Below are 18,437 nucleotides of genomic sequence, written 5' to 3'. Positions count from 1 at the left end.
TATTGTTCTCTTTCATCATCTCGTTTCGAGATCCACCTATGGGAGAGACATGGACAGCTCCCCGATTGCCCAATACACTCACAGTGAGGTTCTGAAGCCAGAGAAAGATGGTCACCTCGGGGAGGTGTTGCCTGACACGTCCATTAATCATGAGCCTGCCATGGTGAAGCAACACCTAACTAATGTGGACAACAGGACATGAATATGCATGAGACACATGCAAGATAATCCCAACCCACCAAGACAAAAACTGTACCCAAAGGGGGAGTAATGATTGGTGACAGGAATGAACATGGCCAGCCGGCACATTCACTCTTAATGGTTATATCCCCACAGGGTTACTAAGACAACCCCACCCCTAAAACCGAATGTGCTACCGAGGTACTGGTGACATCCAGCCGGTAGTAACGCACGAAGGTATGAGGAGAAGCCCAACTGGCAGCGGAGCAAATGTTCTGCAGTGACACTCCCCTAAACAGAGCCCAAGAGGTGGCTAAACCCCTTGTGGAATGAGCTCTGATGCCCCTTGGGGGCTGCACTCCCTTTGCTTTGTAAGCCATGGTTATAGCGTCCACAACCCAATATGAGAGGCGTTGCTTCGAAATGGGACTCCCTAAGTGAAGGGGAGCCCATGAAACAAAGAGCTGGTCGCTCTTCCGGAAAGCATTCGTCCTGGTCATATATGCCTGTAAGGCACGGACTGGACACAGAGCATTCAGCCTCTGATCCTCTAGAGAGGTAAAAGGTGGGGGGTGAAAAGTGGACAGCTCCAACCCCTCCGAAGTGAACGCAGGGAAACACTTCGGCATGAAGGCCGGGTTAGGCTTAAGGAAGACCTTCTCTCCACTAAGGGAGAACTTAGAGCACGAGGGATGAACCGAGAGTGCGCGTAGCTCACTGACACGTTTAGCAGATGCCAAGGCCAAAAGCAAAGCTGTCTTGATGGACAGCAGCTTGAGGGAAATACTATCCAAAGGCTCAAAAGGATGTTGAGACAGAGCTTCCAGCACCATGGAGAGGTCCCACTCCGGGACAGTTCTCCTGACGACTGGCAAAGGAGCGACGTGCAACCTTCATAAATCTGCGGATTAGAGGGTGCTGACCGACGGTCGAGCCCTCAAAACCCACATGACAGGCTGAAATAGCAGCCAAGTAGACCTTAATGGTGGAAAAGGACCTGCCTTTATCCATGAGGTCTTGAAGGAAACACAAAATATCAGGAACTGAACACTGATAAGATGTGAGACCGCGCCAATCGCACCACCCCTCGAACACTTGCCACTTACAGCCATATAAGGCCCGTGTGGAGACGGCCCTGGCATTCTGAATAGTGGTGACCACACGCGACGAAAGCCCAAGTGCGTTCAGGTTCTTCCTCTCACGGGCCAGGCCCAGAGAGCCACCCTGTCCGGGTGGGGGTGGTAAATTTCCCCCTTGGCTTGGGATAATAGATCCGTGCAAACGGGAAGGCACAACGGCTCGGCGACAACCTCTCTGCCAACCACGGTGCTTTGGGCCATCTCACTCTTAGAAATGAAGCATGGGTGTAGTTTAATTTAAATACTAGTTTTATGGTAAAATTACTAAAAGTATTTTGTTTATGTGGTAAAAATAAGCGAGTCTCATAGCATTAAATTAATAGTATAATATTTCAAGTCAACAAAATGTCACAGATTTAAACCAACATAACCAGATCATTTTAAACCAACTAGCGGTTGAAGATTGTCCCAAAGCGCTTTCCGTACATGCAATCTCGCACATGATGCACGAGAAGATGATAGCATTTTCCACCTGTCCTTGGGCAACTTTTGAATCCATTATCATCCATAAATTATTTGGTAAGTAGAATGTTTTTTTTTTGTAATATATTTTACAATTTTACATTTGTGACAACAGATAATGTTTTTTGCGCTTAGCTGTAAATTTGTGCCCAACCCTGCTCCTGCCGATCGACTGTCCTGCACAGTTCATCTCCAATTCTAATCAAACACACCTGCCTTTAATTTTCAAGTGATCCTGAAGACCTTAATTGGTTGCTTCAGGTGTGTTTGATTAGGTTTGGAGATAAACTGTGCAGGACAGTCGATCGGCAGGAGCAGGCACACCTTTTAAAAGGATCTCTTGCTAGCTTAATTTACACAGCATTAGCATATATCCTTGTCATAGTAAGTGTGTTAGAAGTGGAAATAGTGAGAATTTGGTGTAGTTTTTTTTTTTAGTTTAGTTGTAATTTAGCGTTAAACTTTTTTATTGACATTTAACTTAGCCTAACATAACACATGGCCTAGCTATATTCTTTTTTAATGTTTTTTTTTAGATCCAGTAGGCTATAGTATTAAACTAATATTGTTTTTGTTGTTTTTTTAAGCTCTTTATTAAATAAGTGCTGCTGTCTGTCTGTTATGCCTGAGGAAGAAAGGATGATATTGGAGGTGAAAAAGAAGAACAACCAACAGCTAATCAAAAGTAAAATGGAAAGAACCTTTGCCTATCCACAAGTTTCCTACGCCCCGTGAGGCCTTGCGTCAAAAGTGGGCGCGACTTCCGGTTTGAAGTAAACAAAACGCGATTTGACATGCTTGACACTCGTTCATTCAACAGTTGACAGTCATTCAAGTTATAGCGTTTCAAACTAGCTAACGATGTGGGAACACAACCTCAACGAAATTAAAAAGGGTGAAATAACAGTGCCTTTACCCTCCGCAGTAGTTGATTGGGAGTATTATAATAACATTATTAATAATCAATACTGATCAAGGCATGTTGACAGACAGTTGTGCGAGCTGACAAACAATTAAAATAAAAAATACACACTAGTCATTGTGCTTTGGAGTTTATGCAAAATTATAAATGAATGTGCTACTTGAAAGTTGAATACATTAACTGGCACATTTGGTATTCTGTCACCTCAGGCTTTGATCCTGAGTTTAGGTGTAACATCAGTAGTGAACAGCCAAACACATGCTGATAGAGTTTATAGAATATTAAGATTTTAAACAAATGTACACAGGATGATTCGTTGTCTTTTGGGAGGTTGATGGAAACTTCAGTCGTTGGTAGGATCACTGTGATTTCGTTTTCAGCTTATGTTCAAAACAATCACGTTTAAGCCACTGAATTAGTTTAGTCCGGTTATACATACAACCGCGAACAGCGCATGTTGTCCCTGAGCTCCGTAACGACATCTCTCATAAAGATTTGCGTCTTTAAATAGTAAAATAATTCTCAGAAAAACAGCTAGCCTCTTCGCTAACTAACACACAAAATAATAATACCATTGGAATGCTACTTCCGCCGCCTCACCGGAAGTTTCACCCACTTTATTTTTTACAGGAGCGCCCCTCGGAAACTTGTGGATAGAAGACAGGAAGTTGTTAAAGATATGCCCTTCATAGCAGAGTTCAAAAACAGATGGCCAGCCCTGTTTTCTGAGAGCCAGGTAAAGTATTATTCATCATCTGTATTTAATTTAAATATGTGTAATTAATGTCTAAATACTGTATTAGGGTATGAATTTTAAACAAATGAGTAATATTTAATTGACAAAGGTTTGGAGGCAATGTCGTAAGAATCCATGCATATGGTTGTTCTGCTCTATATTAGGCCTACAATGCACATTACATAAACATCCATATAAAATGGTTACAGATAGCCCACATTGAACCTCCAACTAAAAACATTTAGCCAAAAGCAAACTCATGTTCCCTTCCAGGGGTGTCAAACTTAAAGTTACAGAGAGGGCCAAAATTAAGAACTGGTATTGTAGTGCTGTCTTAATATTATTATTATGGCCACGCCAGCTCCACTATCGAGGCAAACTGGATATAATTGTACCACGGCCAGATGTAGCCCACAGAGTTGACATATTTTGTTTTAACTTGAATTTGTGTTTTAATACGTTTCAGGTAAATGCAGAATTCACCCTCATCACCACAGTCCCCCTGTTCTCAACCTTTATGTCCCGACTGGATCATTACTCCAGCCAGCCATTGAGGGTATTCAAAAAGAAGGGGGGGGGGGGGGAACAGCAAGACGTGATATCGACGTAATCATTGCGGAAATGGACAAGGTATGTGTTTTGGGTGTATTTTGGGCTCTGACCCCTGGGGGTTTAACATTTACTCTAAACATAATTACTACATTAAAACTAATTACTCTAAATATGACTTGCTATCACAAATACAAAATTCTATGATTTGTACAAATAGAGGTATTTCTGTAAATGTTTTTAATTTACGAAAAGGATGCTTTATATTCTGTGCAGATTTATCATGAAATGTCAGTTGTACATCTGTAATTCTGCTTGTGAAATGTTGAATCTGCCTTTCTGAATTGCCTGATGCAATTGTTCATTCGTCCATTCAATTACGTATATTTTAGTTCAAACTGAACAATACTGCCTCCTTCAATGTGTCAATGCCATAGTATAAGCTTGAGAAACAATTGAGGTATCTGTGTAAATAAGGGCTTGCTAAATAGTGAAATTATTTTCTCAAAATAACATCCTTAAATGGAATGAGTGTGTATATCACGCAGTTGACAAATGCAGATTCAACACCACAAGCTGAACTAAAGATTTACAATTGATATTTAATTAAAATTGCATAAATCAATTCATTAAAAGCTTGGTAGAATAAGGTCATAATAGATTTGCCAATCTGATAATGGCAGTTTCCTCAAATAAAATGTTCAAAATCAGTTGTTGGTTTCCCACAGAATCCCAGTGTTGAAGTACGACGGACTGAAATGAAAAGCCTGGCAGCCTTATTAAGGAGTACTGGGTAAGTTGGATTCTTTGTCAATCATAGAAAAATTGATACAAAAAATATGCATTTGTTATATTAAAATTCCACAAACCTATGAATTGAAATGTAATATGATGGTTAATAGGATTAATCAACCAAAAAACATAATGGACAACAATTTCTGAATTACAGTAGTATATGACATTTTGTAAAGTTAAGACAAAGAAATAAAAATCTGTCTTATTTAAACAGACAAAATAATAAGCAAATATACTTCTTGGGAATGAGTATTGTGTTCTCTAAATGAAAATTTAAGGAACACTCCACCGTTTTTTCATATTAAACTATGTTATTCCCTTAACTAAGATGAGTTGATAAACACCTCTCTCGTCTCAATTGCTCTGGTGCGCGGCGACACTTTGATAGTCCAGTTCATCCATTCAACTTAGAAGTGACCAAACACCTCCACGTTTTCCCTATTGAAATACACTTACACGACCAAGTATGGCGACACAAAATAAAATGTGCCACGTTTCTAAGCGGGTAAAATGGAAAACTATAATGTATGGCGGAATAGCAATGAGAGCACTTCGATTCGGCGCAGTAATATAATCACTCCTGAATGATCCTGGGAGATCCTGAATGATCTGGACTGATATTTTTGCGCCGAGTCGAAGTACTGTCAAGTGCTATTCCGCCATACATTATAGTTATCCATTTTACCTGGAGCCATTGAGCGCACGCACTGAGATGAAAGAGGTATCCATCAACTCGTCTTAGTTAAGGGAATAACATAGTTTAATATGAAAAATGGTGGAATGTTCAACATCTTTTTGGTTTGTTACTAGTGTCATATATGCGTAATTAATAATGGGTCTCTTTGTTTGTCATAGGCTATCGAGGATATTGGTATTGATTCAATGACGGAAATGGAGAAACTGGCTTTGGGTCTCTATGTTGTTCGACATGATGGAGCAGATGCTACAGATCCACCTGAGGATGTTGGCGTCGTCATTGAAGGCTGCACAGTGCTGCAAGATCTGAGAGAGGTTACAAATGGATGTGCGGTCCTGTTTGGCTTGATCTACTGTTTAAACTTGAGCTATCCCATGGAGCTGCGATACACTTTCGAATTTCTTCAGGAAGTGTTAATGGAATTGGATGGATGGGAACAAGCTCTCCACTAAAGTGCAGGTCCTCAAAAACAAACTGCATAAGAAAAATCACCTGCACCAGGCAAGACTGGACCTGGCCTTTTGTTGACTGCTACTTTATTTTTGGACTGCTGCTGGACAAGGTAAAGCTGTGATTAATAATGTTTGTAATAAGCAGACAAGACTGTAGTTGATTAATTTAAATTAGTCTATTTGCATTTTATGTGTATTTATGTTGGTGTCTTCAATTTTATTTGTACACTTTGCATTTGTAAGTTTTGCTTACATATTTTGCATAATTGTGTCAGTCATGACAGTGCCAGCTATAGTAATGCACATTGAAGGTCAAAATTACTTTGACTAATATTTCAAAACCAAAGGTGAATAAAGTTAAAGTGACTTGAGTATTTCTATTAACAGTTTATATTATTGATCTGTGTTGTATATTTCATGTTATCATTGTGAAGCTGCTTTGATACAATCTGTATTGTAAAATGCGCTATATAAATAAATTTGACTTGACTTAACAGCAACTAAGTTCTAGTCATTAAGTACAATCAACACAAATGGATTACATAGCTAAGCTTCTGTTTAATAAATTGAACTTAATCAGGTCATGTTAGTTCAAGCTATAGTCATTAAATGCAAGACAATAATTTACATTTATTCAAAATAATTGTGCAATGTTCCATTTAATTAACACAGTTATGAACGATTTACTTAAAACATTATGTTAGGATTAATTGTATATTACCCTTTCCATTTAAGCAACTAAGTTTTGTGGGACCGGTTGACATAACTTTATTAATTAAGTACAATATCTCATTTTTTAGAGTGTGGGTGCTATCAGAATGAGAGACAGGCCCTGCTCTCTCACCTTGGTCAATGTGGGAATTATCAGGCACAGGGGAGGAAAAGCATACAGGAGCACTCTGGGCCATGGGTGGGCCAGTGTGTCTACCCCGAGGGGTGCGTCCATGTCCCTTAGAGAGAATAACATAGGAAAATGGCAGTTTTCACGCGAGGCAAATAGATCTATGCTCGCCCGTCCGAATCTCATCCATAGCATTTCCACAATCTGCGGATGAAGATGCCAATCTCTGTAAATTGGGCTTCTCCTTGACAGCAGATCCGCGCCAATGTTCAGAATGCCCGGGACGTGAGTCGCGCGTAGCGACAGGAAAACCCGTCTGCTCCACACCAAAAGCTTGTGAGCTAGAAGGTGAAGTTTCGACGAGCGCGTGCCACCCTGACGGTTGATATACGTCACAGCCATGGTATTGCCGCACCGTACCAGCACGTGATGTCTTCTGCGAGGCAGAAAATGATTCAAAGCATTCCAAATGGTTAAAAGCTCTAAATAGTTTATATGTGCTGAACGTAGTCTGTTTGGCCACAAACCGTTCACCGTTCTGCCCTCCTGGGTGGTACCCCAGCCTGTTAGGGATGCATCTGTCATCACCACTTTCTGCATCGTAACCACCCCGAAAGGGGTTCCCCGTTCTTAAAAGTCTGCGTTCTTCCAATGACGCAGGGCTGCAGAGCACTGTAACCGAGCGGCAAAGATCGCAAATCGGGCTGAAATGTAGCGAAAAAACCCATTTCATGAACGCCCTCATCCTCAGGAGTCCTAGTGGCACAACTTGGGTGGATGAAGCCATGAGACCCTGCATCCTGAGACATGTGCGATATTGTACTTTCGCCCCTTCTCTGAACTGTGACAGACAGTGCATTAGAGAGCGGACACGCTCTAGAGAGAGACGCGCGCGCATGGCAACCGAGTTCAACTTCAAACCCAGGAAAATTACATTCTGACTGGGCGTGAGATTGCTTGGAACCCGAGCGATGTGATGTGCGCGAGCACACGGCCGGTGTCCTGCAACACCTTCTCCTTCGATTCAGCTATGATGAGCCAATTGTCTATGTAAGTCAGGATTTTCAGACCTGACATTCTCAGAGGCGTTAAGCCCGCCTCCGCGCACAGACAGAAAGACCAGGGACTCAAACTGAGTCCAAATGGAAGGACTGTGAATTCGTAACATATGCCTTGGTAGGCGAAACGAAGAAACTTCCTGTGCAGAGGATAAATGCTTATGTGAAAGAAAACATCTTTCAGATCGAGTCGTTCTGTTTTATGGCACGGGCAAGTGCGCCTGAAATTGTATTTCCTCAAATGTTTGTTCAACACTCGAAGGTCCAAGATAGGGCGGAGAGAGCCGCCTTTCTTTGGAACCAGAAAATACTGGGAATAAAAACCCTGGTTCATCAGATTGGGGGGTACCACCTGAATCGCTCCCTTGTTTAAGAGAGATGAAATTTCCTCTTCCAGAATGTGAGAGGCTTTCTCTTCCGTGTGAGAAAAGAGAATGCCGTTGAAATGAGGGGGTTTTACTGCGAATTGCAATCTGTAACCCTGCGTTATTGTACGCATAACCCACTCGGGAGCTGAAACGGTTCGCCAAGCCGCTTTGTGACTCATGAGTGTCCCCGCTCGGGCCAGTGCGGAGCTGTGTCTTGAGACCAACAGTCTTTATTTGTGATGCAATGGCGCCATCTAGTGGGCACATCTTCGAGTTCGACAGAAAAGTTCTCTCTGTGGAGAGAGGTTTTCCCTCCGAAACGAATTCATTTGATTCATTTTTATTTGCGTTATGTGTGTTTTGTGTTGGGCAAACACTGGGGCCGAAGCCTTTAGTGGAAGAGTGAAGGGAACAGAGTGAGGCCAGTGTGGTTTTGACACTGAACTTAACCTTCCTCTCGCCAGAAGCCCCCTGAATGTGGGGGGAAAACACACATTCCTTGAACACACGGGCTGGGCAGTCTCGACAGGCGGCGAGCTGACCCATCCGCGGGACTCCCGGGGTCTTTTGGATGGGGGTCCTAGAAGGAGAGAGGAGTCCAAAGGGCTCGCGGCCCGTGAACGTGGACTCGATGTCCCCATCGGCTGAACATCAGGCATGCCGCTTGCTTTCCGTTTGGTCGGTGGGGTTGGAATCGGCAGGTCTCCCGGCCGCGGCGGGAGCGGGCTTAACCCAGTGTTTGTTAACAGGTGCTGGGTTATGATGTCGTGGGGGTGGTTTGTTGCAGGGCTTTTCCTTGCCCTGGTGAAACTGACGTCCCTTGACCAGTGGGTTAGGCGAACGCACAGGGGGATTCTGGCGTGGGACTGACTTTCTCGGAAGGCAAAGTTTGAAAGCCTCATCCTCCTTCTTCTTGTCGTCGCACCGTTGTTGCATCAGTGTGATGGCGGAGCCACGCCCGCGATGCGCCGCTTCTCGCTGTCCGGGAGTCCCAACAGGTTCAGCCAGAGCACGCGCTCTCCCACCACGGAGAGCGCCATGGAGCGCCCGCAAGCTTGGACATCCTGACGAGTGTTACGTGTTACGGAGGACGAGGTCGTTCACCGTGAGGATCTCCTTCCAAAGGGTTTCGGAAGGATTTCCCTTTTCTAATTCAGCTTTGGCTAAGCCCCGCCCCCCTTAGTTACTGTTGCTACATCCGTCAAACTTCATCTGCACTCTGCGTGGCTTATGCTGTAACAGCTTCCTGCTGAAATGTTATCAAACTTTTAGAAAGCAGCAAATAAAGTGTCCGATAGAAGTAGGCAAAAGGGGCTGCAATATGCATTCGAAGGCTATATTCAAGACAAACAGGTGAAACGCAAGAAACAACAAGGCATCCAAAGTAGAGGCAAAAGCATAACGTTAACGTTACTGGTCAGTCAAAAAAACGAACTACCGCATTTCCTACTAATCGAGACGGAGACTGGGACTAACAATATCAGGGAGCAACACTGTTCATGCAAGCTGGGTAGGTCTCTAGTTACTTCTATAATCGTTATTACAAAGCAAACGGACTACACGAGTATAACGTTGTGTTTATTAGCAGCGTGTGCTAGTGTATCAACAACCGGTATGAGAAAAGAAATCATAACCTAAAACATTATAAAATGGTCTAACTAATATAACCAGGCACCTTAACCCCGCTCAGGGGGGGGGGGGGGGGCGTGCAGCCCACCCTGAGCGGGGTTAAGGTGCCTGGCGATAGAAGGCTCAACGGCGGGAGGGTCGCCCATACCGTGAGCTGCCATGTCCTTAACTTCGAGTCCCATGAGACACTGTCTGAAGTCGAGCGGATCGCTCCAGTAGTTCCTCAATGTGCTTAGCGCACGCCGTGAGGATGGGGAAGAGTTGTTTCCTCGGGCCGGGAGGGGGTCCCAGCACTTTCCCGTCATAAATATCCCTCTCCTGGTCGGTGGCGCTCTGAGGTGCCGGCCATTTGATGTTGAGACGAGCGGCTGCTCGTTCACACACTTCCAGGAGGATGGCTTGAGGAAGAGCCGCGTGGGCGGTAGTCTGGGGAACGACAGAAGGCGGGATGGCCTCCTCGTTCCTCTGAAATCCCAAGAATGGCCGCATCCTCCTCTTCGCCAGAACCGGCCAGTTCGTGGATAAGAGCGAGGTTATCCCCGAAGATGTCCTCTTTGGGGAAGGCGGGATTGGGCTGGTCAGCCCAGACGAGTGACGATGCTCTCGAGAGGCCCTCGGTGGCGCGTCGTCATCACCGTGTCCCCCGTCAGAGTCTGAGCACGTAGGGCTGAGCTCGGAGCACTGTGTCACTGCTACCTTAAAACGACGTTTAAGCAGCTTCCTAGGCAGCAGGAGCCAGAAACTGAAGTTATCTGGGTTCTCCAGGGCTTCCAGAGCGTGCTTAGGACCCAAACAGACAATGCAAAGCTGGTGGAGATCTTTAGCTGCGATAAGGGATCCACAAGTGGCTGGGCAGGCCCCAGGAGATGCCGTAGGCTTCGACAGAGACATACCAGCAAAAATGAGGGAGAAATCCGTGGCGAGCAGCCGTGATGTAGAAACGGTGAGAAATAACGAGAGCGTGGACAGCTCCGAATGCACAGAAGCAGTTGAATTAATCTGTCACGTCCGGTGGAGGCTGATCAGGCCGATATGTCCTCCTGTAGACACGAGGTGAGCAGAGTAAAACTTAACTGAGCTGAGATTGCAGAGATCGTGAGAAGCAAATGACAACTGAGGATTAGCAGCGTGCCCAGATGTTATATACCCGTGGGTGAGGGGTGTGGCCTCACCGGGCATTGGCTGCGCGCTTCTTTCTGTCTAGCCAGACTTGGTGCAATTGGATGCGATCTGCAGAGGTCAGGTACGGATGTCCTTCCCATAGGTGGATCTCGAAACGAGATGATGAAAGAGAACTGTAAACTGCATTCACCAGTTTTCACTCTATAGCAGTTGACCAGAGCACTGAAATTATTTCTCACTTAAACTACAATCAAAGATTTCCCCACACTTTTCGCGTCAGTCCTCTATGTGGCATTTTATTATTTTCTGCGCAGTTTCAGAAGTGCAGCATAGAGGGAACACTGATCGCGATTAGAACAAAGCACAAGAATAAAACAGTTACAAAATTCTCAGCTCCTCGCTCCACAAAGTGAAAATAAACCAGCTCTTGTTCTGAGGTAAATGTCCCATGGATTATTCCTCACAGCCTCTGAAGACTCTGAAGTACATTAATCTGATCTGACTAAATATTGTCTGTTTACCGAGTTTATGTGGGCGTTTACAGTCTCAATGTGTTACTTCAGATCATTTGCGTTTGAATTGAGCGCGCTCTCCGTGGGCGTGTCACATTAGGAAAATAATGAGCTGTGAGAACGATAATGAGCACAGCTGACATCCCTATCTTTTTATATAGATTACATAAACAGAGAATACTTATTTTAGTTTTAAATAAGATCATTTAAAAGTACAAATTTAAATGATTATAAACATATACTGTTCATGCCTGAGTGAGTAGTATTTGCTGAGTTTTGTTTAAGTTTAGATACATGCTCTAGAAAAAAAGTTCACAGAGAGAGTGCAGAATAGGCAGAATGCACACCATGTTTATTTTCTTTATTTTACAAAAGCACAATATTTATGTAGGTGGGCACATAAAAAAGTAGAGATTTAACAGTTTATTTTTACATATTTCTTAACTCTGTATGACCAGAAATGATGGAGTACTTTAAGTCTATTTTTCTGCTATGTGAAAAAAATCTGCCAAAACGCGCCAGCGCGTTTGCCGACCTCTAGGGGTTAAAGGTGCACTATGCAGGATTATCACAAAAATTAAAGTATAGACTTGGACAAAAACAATCCCTCTCAATCATTACTTACGATCCACTAGAATTGTATGATATTTCCCTTTACACAGAGACCGTCCTCTGCCTGTATATTCTTTTTCCATTCTTCTATTTCTATACTCGGGATGTTTCTAGGCTGCAAACCAGTGTTGTCTGTGTCTAAAGCTCGTAAAAGCTCTGCTAAGTTGTCGTGTCGTCATATAAAAACAATTGGCTAATGTTGCTATATATATATATATACACTGTATATATACAGTATATATATATATATATATATATATATATATATATATATGATTAAATAAATAATATAAATCATTTAAAAATAATATATATATTTTAAATATTGGGTAGTGAAACCAAAAGAATATGAATCATATTAGTTGGCTTAATACTTTTAACAAATAGATATTTCTTTCAGTTATTTTCATGCTTAATTATGCCTGTTGATATGTATTGAATGAGTTTCTGTCACTTTCACTGTTCATTCTATTACGTATTTCATCTACAGCTCTTCTACAGACATTTTTCTGTAATAATGTAGGGAACCACATGCTACTGTATACACAACAGTTCATATTTTTAGGCAACATATACAATTTAATTTTAATCAGCATGTGTGGTGAGTGATCAGCAATCGCATGCAACACTTTGTCTATCTCGCGCTCACTCTCTCTCCCTATCTGTCAAGCAACTTTAGTAACAGGTGCACCGTGTAAAATACATTGTAACATTGAAATGTATTGTTTAATTTCTTCTCTTCCAATTTTGTTTAAAGAACGTATTTTATACAATAATCTCAATCTAAATTCAATTACAAGAACAGACTAATATTAACAAATGATTTTTAAGTTTTGATTAAGGGATATTTGCTAATATATATGTTTTGTACATTAAAAAAAGGTTTGAGACATGGTTGTGAGTTCTACTTACCGTGCCATTAGTTTGTGCAGCTCCAGTTTGTGCTGCTGGTCATCAGCTGCAATGGCGTGTTGTGCTTGCTGTTGCATCCCCTGCACAAAGTGCTGCATATGCTGGAATGCATCAATCTGAGAGAGATACAGATAGAACAAATGCCTGAATATATCATGCAAGTAAATCCCTGGAAAAACAGTGATGGATCATGCTCAAACCAGCAACTTGCTAGTTGCCAGCCATGAGCACCAACACCTATGTCACAACAGCTGATTTTCTAGAGACTTGAATAAGCTAGCCATTGCATTAAGTAGATACAAGATTTTCCTCTTAAATGTTCAACAAACTTGCCTATTCAAATTGTGTTGTAGTTCTTTAAACATTTCCTGAGGTGCAATAGTCCTCATAATGAACTGTAAAAAACATATTCTGTCTATTCTACTATTCTGTCACCAATTATTGAGTCTTGTGGTGCAACACACACACAAAAAAACTTTATAACCAGGCAATCTTTTTTCATCATTGAAAATTCTTGCTAATCAGAACCCCAAAAAGAAGCAAGCATTTTCAAGCTGCTATTACTTATTTTTTTGTGTGGAGATATTTAGGTTTAGTTACATTGATATGGAAGCCTAACTGGTGGACATAATGTGTTAAAATATTGTAATAGCTTGAAATATCTTTACAACATTGTCATGTGGTATGGACTCCATCTATTGGTTCTACACGGCATTATTCTTATATTAAAATAAGTTAGTTAGGTCCTATTCTGATTAGCTAAGAGCCTTTTCCAGCCATGCAATATTCTAGTTATAGTTTTTAGGTGAGAATGTCGTTGTTTAGTCCTCAAATATGCGATTTATACTGTACATAAACATAACGGCTGTTTGAACTATTTGAAAGCTCAAATACCCACGAGAACAGCATTATCTCGGCTAGTCCTTCATGAATTTGCCGCTGGCTCTTACATTTACAATTACATTTATTCATTTAGCTGACACTTTTATCCAAAGCAACTTACAATTGCTATACATGTCAGAGGTCGCATACCTCTGGAACAACTAGGGGTTAAGTGTCTTGCTCAGGGACACACTGGTGTCTCACAGTGGATTTGAACCCGGGTATCTCACACCAAAGGCATGTGTCTTATCCACTGCGCCATCACCACCCCAACATTCCTTCTTTTAGCTGACGCTTTTATCCAAAGCGACTTACAATTGCTAAACATGTCAGAGGTCGCACAGTGTCTTGCTCAGGGACACATTGGTGTCTCACAGTGGATTCGAACCCGGGTATCTCACACCAAAGGCATGTGTCTTATCAACTGCGCCATCACCACCTCTTATTTGGATAGTGTGATATAATTTAATATACACACGAGATATAATTTGTTTTGGGTATATCAAATATATTAGACAGCCAAATCTTTGGTCATATTAACCCTCAGGTGCTCTTCGGTCATTTCTGACCGAAAAATTTTCTGTTTTGAAATTTTTAAAATCACAGCTTCATCGGAATGTTACGAAACTTGGTGACTTTTATGGCATTGGGTATGTGAACACAAAAAAAATTGAGGTCATGACGCAGGCTAAGTGGTCGTAAAAAAAAATAGTCACACTTGTGCTCTTCGGTCAAAAATGACCGACCATAGGAAATGAATGGGAAATTGACAAAAACACAAAAACTTTGAGAATTTTTGTGTGTACAATCTACAAATCGGCCACGATGCAGAAAAAAGTGCTCAGCACTGAAGGGGTGACACTCTAAAATATCAAGAGTGCAAAACATACCCACCCCTACACACACACATACACACACACTTTTATACACAAAAACACCAATAAATTGTGATTAAAGACATCTGTTTTGAATATTTAAAAATAACAGCTTCTTTAGAAAATTATAAAACTTGGTGACTTTTATGGCATTGGGTAGGTGAACACACAAAAAAATTTAGGTTATGATTCGAGCAATTTAAGTGGTCGTAAAAAAATGAGTCGACCCATGAATGGGAAATTGACAAAAAAAAAAAATTCTCTGGATTTTTGTATGTACAATCTACGAAACGGCCACAATTCTAAAAAAAAGTACACCGCAGGAAAGGGGTGACACTCTACAACATCTAGAGTGCAAAACAGACTCACCCACCAACACACACACAAATACAAACACACTTTTATACACATACACACCAATAAATTTTGATTACAAAAAGTATGTTTTGAATTTTTAAAAATCACAGCTTCATCACGATGTTACGAAACTTGGTGACTTTTATGGCATTATGTATGTGAACACACAAAAATATTGAGGTCATGATCTGAGTATGCTAAGTGGTCTTAAAAAAATAGTCACACTTGTGGTCTTTGGTCAAAAATGACCCCATAGAGATTGTTTCAACTATATATTCAAATCCACCAACAACAACAACAAAAAAATGTGTTCATTATTGAACACAAAAAATGTGTTCATTTTTTGGGTTCAAAATGTGTTCAACAGCTGGGGAATTCACATGGCTCTCCATAGAGAGCTGTACATGCCATCTAGTGGTTACACCATGATTCTATGCCTTTTCTCTATACTGTAACCAGATGGTACTAATTTTCTTCAAAAAATATTTTTTTTCTGAAGGCCTAGACTCTATATAAACTAAAATACTGCATTAATATTTTTTTGAAAAAAATAATATATATATAGAAAAAAATATATATTTTCCCATGGCAAAAATAAACCATAAATATTGCATAAATATTAATAAATTCAATTAAATTGTCTCAAAATACTAAATTAAAAAGAATAAATATTATAGAACAAAAATAAATTGCATTGGTTTTACTGGGATGGAGAAAGTTTCATTTTCACTTTTGACCGGGAAGATAACAAGTGTGACTCCGAAACGAAGAGCACCTGAGGGTTAATGGGGAATCGCTAATGCCCCAGACAAAAGAGACATAATAAACTATACATTTCTTAACATGCATTGCATTAAAATTAAGTAATGAGAGGAATGTCGCCGATAGTAAGGTAGTAAAAGTCCAGTTTTTTCATTAGAAATATACACGAGTTAAAGTCTAAGTACCCAGATTTAAATCCACTCTTAAAAATATATATTTTTTTCCCATAAAAAATACTCACCTTCCACCTCTGGAAAAAAGCTACATAGTAACAAAGTATTTGTACTTCGTAACTTTACACCACAGAGTTGGGGGCAATGCATTACAAGAAACTTATTTTATGTAATCAATTACTTTTTCAAGTAACCAGTAAAGTAATACATTACTTCTAAATTAACAACAAAATATATAAGTTACTATTTCAAATAATTAGTGAAATAAATATAGTGCTATTGACCATTTTATATGTATGTCCTGAATAAAGATATGATGATGATGATGATGATGAGTTAATGAGTGAATTATTTGTTCCTAAATCCATAACTGTTGGGATTCAATTCAGTACGGCTAATGTAGGCTACCCCTTCATCCTACCCTAATCATAGACTAAACCATTCATCAGAAAACACACACAAATACATTTATACGATGTACTGTGTATTGGCCTACAGGTTTCAATCACACGTAATAACTAACCCTAACCCCTCACACACACACACACACACACACACACACACACACACACACACACACACACACACACACACACACACACACACACACACACACACATATATATATATGAATGCATACGAATTTATGTATGCCTATATACATTACACATACACATGCATAACCCTAAACCATTTAAATAAATTAATTGTGTGTGTGTGTGTGTGTGTGTGTCTATATATATAAAACCTATTATCTTCCAATAAACATTTACCTGGCTACATAACATATAACTACAGACTAGGTTCACGAGAGGTCGGCTAATGTGTGTAAAAGTAAAAAATACAGTACTTTCATTAAATTACCAGCGAGCGTACTTCGGAAGCACTGAAAATGAATGGGGTTCAATGCTGGAACTATCAGTGGTTGGAACTATTGGCGGCTCCATGACACGCGTTACTTCCACATTCCTAAGTTACAATGGCGGTCTTTGGCAGTGTCGGAATTCTCTCAATACATGGCTCTGGGCAGACTAACAGGTCTTTGAAGGTCAGAATTCTAGCTGATAGACAGATGTTCAAATACTTATTTGCAGCTCTATCATACAAATAAATAATTTTAAAAAATCATATATTTTGATTTCTGGATTTTTTTTTTTAGATTATGTCTCTCACAGTGGACATGCACCTATGATGACACTTCCAGACCCCTCCATGATTTCTAAGTGGGAGAACTTGCAAAATAGCAGGCTGTTCAAATACTTATTTTCCTCACTGTATATACAGTATGTCCATGTTCATTTTTCATACTCTTATGTAAAAGGCAACAGCTCTTTACAAGTGTAGTAGAGTAGACCAACAAAAAGACTGTGAAGCTGAATGTAAAGCCACACAACTGTAGCAAATGCAACATTTAATAATACACATAAAATGTATTTAAGGGGGCCGGGAGGGCAATTTAGCTCAAAGGGAATGATTCGTTGATTTGCAATGAATCTTAACCGAATCACCATGGAACCGAGCAACTGACTCGTTTAGAGTTCATTTGAACGGGCCGTAATTATAACCTTTGCAAGGACATAAATACCCAATCTATAGTGAAACACTATGTATTAGCAAGGTAACTTTAGATCGAACAGTACAAGACATTAAATGTGCAAACACAACACAAGGCAATTATCTTTTCAAATAAATGGAAGACTTTATTAGCTATTCTAAACGCATAAAACTAGGGTCTAAACATAATCACACACACACACACACATTCATGCAGTCGCGGAAAGGGAAAGAGTGAGTTGGAAAGAGTGAGAGAGAAATGAGTTTTCAGAGATGCACTTTGTAAAACACCTGAATGAACCAACAAGCATTAATTTAAACCTTCGTTTCTTCGAGAGGTTATTCAATTAACATTAAAGCACCAGTTCAGTTAGAGTCTGGAGTACTTGCTTGTCTTTGCGTTGCTTAGGGAATTCCCTTCATTGTGTTGCGTCGAAGGGGTTTCCCGGGTCCTCGTGGCTGGTTGTCTTTGAAGTGCCTGGATGGAAGTTTCGCTGCCGGTCACGTGTGATTAGCAGGCGAATGAGAGAGTCTTTGGAGTTGAAAGCGCGCAGGAGAGACGTGTAAACGTAACTTTGCAGCAAACTTAACTTTGAAACGAGACTTTCACAAAAAAGAAAATAAAGGAAAGAAATGAAAGTGAGACGAGTCAGATGGCTTGAATGGGTTTTAACCCCGATCTTGATGGGTTATTTGTCTGCTGGTCTAAGATGTCTAGTCGATGTAGGAGCGTGCGAACGCGCTCTTTGTTGTTTTAAGAGAGAAGCGCGAACAGGAACACTCTCTTGCTGTTTTAGAAAGAGGCACAAACTTAACAGTTACAAACCGAACGAACTCGGGCTCTTGGT

General features: G+C 40.8%; 1 protein-coding gene and 1 pseudogene across 1 annotated transcript in view; both read right to left on the bottom strand.

Moving 5' to 3' along the window:
• Positions 1-18,437, bottom strand: part of mtor (mechanistic target of rapamycin kinase) — a 277,311-nt gene that overhangs the window by 88,272 nt on the left and 170,602 nt on the right. Inside the window, exon 37 of the mRNA XM_039678643.2 lies at positions 12,987-13,102. Within this exon, the coding sequence (XP_039534577.1) occupies positions 12,987-13,102 (116 nt within the window). The remainder of the gene's footprint in view (positions 1-12,986; positions 13,103-18,437) is intronic.
• On the bottom strand, positions 1,337-8,690 carry LOC148973665 (uncharacterized; annotated as a pseudogene).

The sequence above is a fragment of the Pimephales promelas genome, chromosome 14, assembly GCF_988280905.1.
Source record: "Pimephales promelas chromosome 14, fPimPro1.hap1.1, whole genome shotgun sequence".
In the NCBI taxonomy this organism is placed as follows: Eukaryota; Metazoa; Chordata; class Actinopteri; order Cypriniformes; family Leuciscidae; genus Pimephales; species Pimephales promelas.
The sequence above is the reverse complement of the archived record's forward strand: the minus strand, read 5'-3'. Positions and strand labels throughout refer to the sequence as shown.